This window comes from Sinocyclocheilus rhinocerous, unplaced genomic scaffold, assembly GCF_001515625.1.
Source record: "Sinocyclocheilus rhinocerous isolate Xijiao unplaced genomic scaffold, SAMN03320098_v1.1 scaffold681, whole genome shotgun sequence".
Lineage (NCBI taxonomy): Eukaryota > Metazoa > Chordata > Actinopteri > Cypriniformes > Cyprinidae > Sinocyclocheilus > Sinocyclocheilus rhinocerous.
Window position 1 is genome coordinate 1,064,212 of NW_015641029.1, and position 3,971 is coordinate 1,068,182.

A 3,971-nucleotide genomic window follows, 5' to 3' on the forward strand; every position below is an offset into this window, starting at 1 on the left:
GGTGCTGTGTGTACATTAATGAGGAAAAAAAATTAACTTAAATGATTTTAGCAAATGGCTGCAATATAACAAAGAGTGAAAAATTTAAGGGGGTCTGAATACTTTCCGTACCCACTGTATATATATAATTTTTTTTTCTTAATGAAAAATGTATGTAAATGGAAAGAAAAAGAGGAATTAAAATAAATCACTAAAACCTTTTTTGCGGGGCCATGAGTCATTTTAATGATGTTATGAGTCAACCCTCATATTATGGTACTCTAATGTAATCTCTTTCTCTCTCTCTCCCTCTCTCTCATCATGTGATGTATTAGGTTGCTGAGTTCAATCAAACCAGGCCTTGTGAAAAAGATCAATAGACTTCCAACACCCATTGCAGGGCTGGTGAGTGTGGTTAGTGTGTGTTTGTTTGTTCGTTTGTTTTCCATGTGCTTGTGTTGTTCTGTGCCTGTTTGTGTCAGGCCAGTCTCAACACTGCTGTCTCAGAACAAATCCAGTACTGTCCCAGTTTGTGCGTGTATCTGTGTGTGTGGTAGTTATTTTATGTTTATGCTGTCCTAATTTCAGATAAGTACAGCCCTAATGAGAGAATCAAGTGAAGCTTATCAGTTGTTTATAGTTATAGCTCAAAAGCAGTCTTTATCATAAGTGTCATGACATGCTATTTTGTGCCCCTTGCAAAAGTAGAAGAAAACTGCCTAAAACACATTCTACATAACTTTAGATGACTGTTCTTCAAATAATGAGATTATTTTCCTTACTCTGGATTGATAACATGCGGCTCAAACTGTGTATACATGTGGCCTGTAATTGCCACATATAGTGGGCAGCAGGTGCATAATATGTAATAATATAATATTTCTTCTCATCAGGATAATCTGACCATGTTTCTGAGAGGATGCGAAGAGCTGGGATTGAAGGGATCACAGTTGTTCGATCCCGGAGACCTGCAGGATACGTCGATACGAGCAAACTTAACGTATGTGTGTGTTTGTGTATGCGTGAACAGATGGTATAAGGAGGAGCAGGAGACTGATTATGTGCAGAAAAATAAATGGGATAAATAATAACAATTAATTTGGTGGCTATAGGACATCTTGCCTTTTAGTCAATCACAGCAGCTCATCTTTTTCCTCTAAGAGCATAGATTTACATTAACTAACCAATCTGAAAACAAGCTGTTTTTGCAAAAGACGCTATATTTTTGTTTTAATTGGTGATTTGAATTGTTTAACTGAAACATAAGCTAAACCAGCAGTTTTTTTTTGAGAATTTTGGTAAATCTCTATTCAAGTAGTAGGTATTAGATGATCTTACACTACCGTTCAAAAGTTTGGAGTCAGTAAGATGTTTACAATTTAAGATGTAACATTCAGAAAGGATTTATTAAATTGAGCAAAAGTTAGTTTTACATTGGCAAAGACTTACATTGTTACAAAAAAAACTGTTCTTTTGAACTTTCTATTTATCAAAGAATCCTGAAAAAATTTATCAGTTTTCACAAAAAAAATTAAACAGCACAACTGTTATGTACATTTACAATAATAAGAATTTATCCTTGAGCATCATTAGAATGATTTCTGAAGGATCACGTGACACTGAAGACTGGAAAACGGCTGCTGAAAATTCAGCTTTGCATCACAGGAATAAATTACATTCAAAAAATATATTGAAATAGAAAACACTTGTTTTAAATTGTAGTAATATTTCACAGTATTACTGTATTTATCAAATAAATGCAGCTTTGGTGAGCATAAGAGGCTTCTTTCAAAAACTTTAACAAATCTTACCAACCCCAAACTTTTCAATGGTAGTATATATCTTTTGCTTAGATAGAAAACTGCTGTTTTCTCTCTCTCTTTTTCTGCTGTAGGGGCTCTGACTGCAGTAGAAAGCTGAAGAATGTAAGTACACTGAACAATTTTCATAATCTTTGCATGTCAGTTTGTTTGATTTACATTTTTGCTGATTGTTTTAAATTCTCCTCTGTGTTTTTGAATGATTAGGTGCTCATAACCATATACTGGCTTGGTAAAGCTGCTAACAGCTGTGCAACATATAACGGCCCCACACTCGACCTGAAAGAGTTTGAGGGGCTTCTTTCCATGATGCGAAAGGTAAATCAGATCTTGTCAAGAACATTAAACCTTTAAAACAGCCTGATAAATAAAATAATCGATACACTATTATGATTTTCATTCTCTTTTTTTATGTACATTTGGTGTGCAGGAGTGTGTAAATGAAGATTTAGACTCCCCTAAGCGCAGTATAAGGGACAGCGGTTACATTGACAGCTGGGAATCAGAGCGCTCTGATTCGCTGTCTCCTCCGAGGCATGGCCGTGATGATTCGTTTGACAGTCTCGACTCATTTGGCTCACGATCACAGAACACACCCTCCCCAGACACAGTTATTCGCTGCAACAGTGATGGTATGACTTACTCTTCTATTTATTTTTTGTCGTCATGCTAGATCATGTTAAGTCAGGAAATATTTTCAGTAGTCATGAAATACTAATTGTCTGTAATTGTGTAATAATATATCACAATAGTACTGTTTTTGCTGTATTTTTGGTCAAATAAATACAGCCTTGGTGAGATTAGGAGATGACACAATACTTTAAAATGGCAGAGTATAATTTTGTTATATGCATTTTTTTTTTACTGTTTGAGATATTGAATAGTCAAAGCATTGAAAATATAATTTCGCACATGATTCTTATATCTTATGCGCACACACACACACACACACACATACACACTTACGTCAGACTCTCCATGTCTGTCCTGTCAGCAAATCTTCATGCAAGAGCAGCTGGGGGTAAAAACACACTCGGCACACAATCATGAACTCCGGACTCAAAGGAAGAATAATACATTCCCACATATGTGCAGTGGGGGTGTGAGATTGCAGCTGTTGTACTGGACAGACATTTAAACACTCATCCATGAGTGTGTGAGAGGCACGACATGAGCTGTATCTGATTAGTAAATCCAGACATGGACAGACTCAAAACAGTGACTGAAAAAAAAACATAAAAGACCAAGGAGCTTCTAAATCGTGTGTGTGTATGTGATTTTCAGTTTAAAGATAAGGCAGCAGTTTTATTCCAATTGTTTTGTTTTTGAAACAGGAATCAGCAACCTTTTGACAATAAGTGAATTTTTAGCTATTCTTGGTTACTATATAACACAAAGTTTTTATTTAAGCCAACAAGTTTAATTATGATTAAGGTGAAAATAAAATAAAATGAAATAATAAAACCAAAGATATACAAATCATCTACTAAAGAAAAATCTGTTGCAATTCGCATCTTAGTACCATTATACAGTTGTTTATTGTGTGTTTTTGTTTTAATAAAAAACAATTTAATAAAATGAATACAATTACAATAAAAAATGAATGAAATTGAGCTCACCATTTTTTTTCTGCTGTGGACACTTTTGTCCCATTTTATTTAACTGTGTGACAATGGAAGTACAGTACAGCAAGAAGCTTTTGGCATGTTGATGTTAAAGGGGTCATATGACGTTGCTAAAAAGAACATTATTTTGTGTAATGAAATGTGTTTATGCGGTTTAAGGTTAAAAAAACACATTATTTTCCACATACTGTACATTATTGTTTCTCCTCTATGCCCCGCCTTTATGAAACGCGTCGATTTTTACAAAGCTCATCGGTCTGAAAAGCGAGGTGTGCTCTGATTGGCCAGCTATGCAGTGCATTGTGATTGGCCGAATACCTCAAGCATGTGACGGAAATGTTACGCCCCTTACCATACTGTGATGCCGTCTCCTGGCGCGACAAGACAAAACCAGTAAAACACATTATAAACGAGGCATTTGTTGCATCCAGTGGGGACATAATTACTGATAATAATGACTTATACTGTCTTTTTACGCATTGCGTTGCATCACGCTGCGTAAACATAAAACCATGTCTGCATTTGTGATCAGAGAAACGACAAACAA

General features: G+C 35.4%; 1 protein-coding gene across 2 annotated transcripts in view; it reads left to right on the top strand.

Annotated features, from left to right (window-relative positions):
- LOC107754143 (LIM and calponin homology domains-containing protein 1-like) overlaps positions 1-3,971 on the top strand; it is a 56,997-nt gene that overhangs the window by 16,106 nt on the left and 36,920 nt on the right. For both annotated transcript variants that reach the window (XM_016570473.1, XM_016570474.1), the window contains exons 3-7: positions 315-384; positions 873-979; positions 1,874-1,904; positions 2,007-2,117; positions 2,230-2,431. In XM_016570473.1, the coding sequence (XP_016425959.1) occupies positions 315-384; positions 873-979; positions 1,874-1,904; positions 2,007-2,117; positions 2,230-2,431 (521 nt within the window). The remainder of the gene's footprint in view (positions 1-314; positions 385-872; positions 980-1,873; positions 1,905-2,006; positions 2,118-2,229; positions 2,432-3,971) is intronic.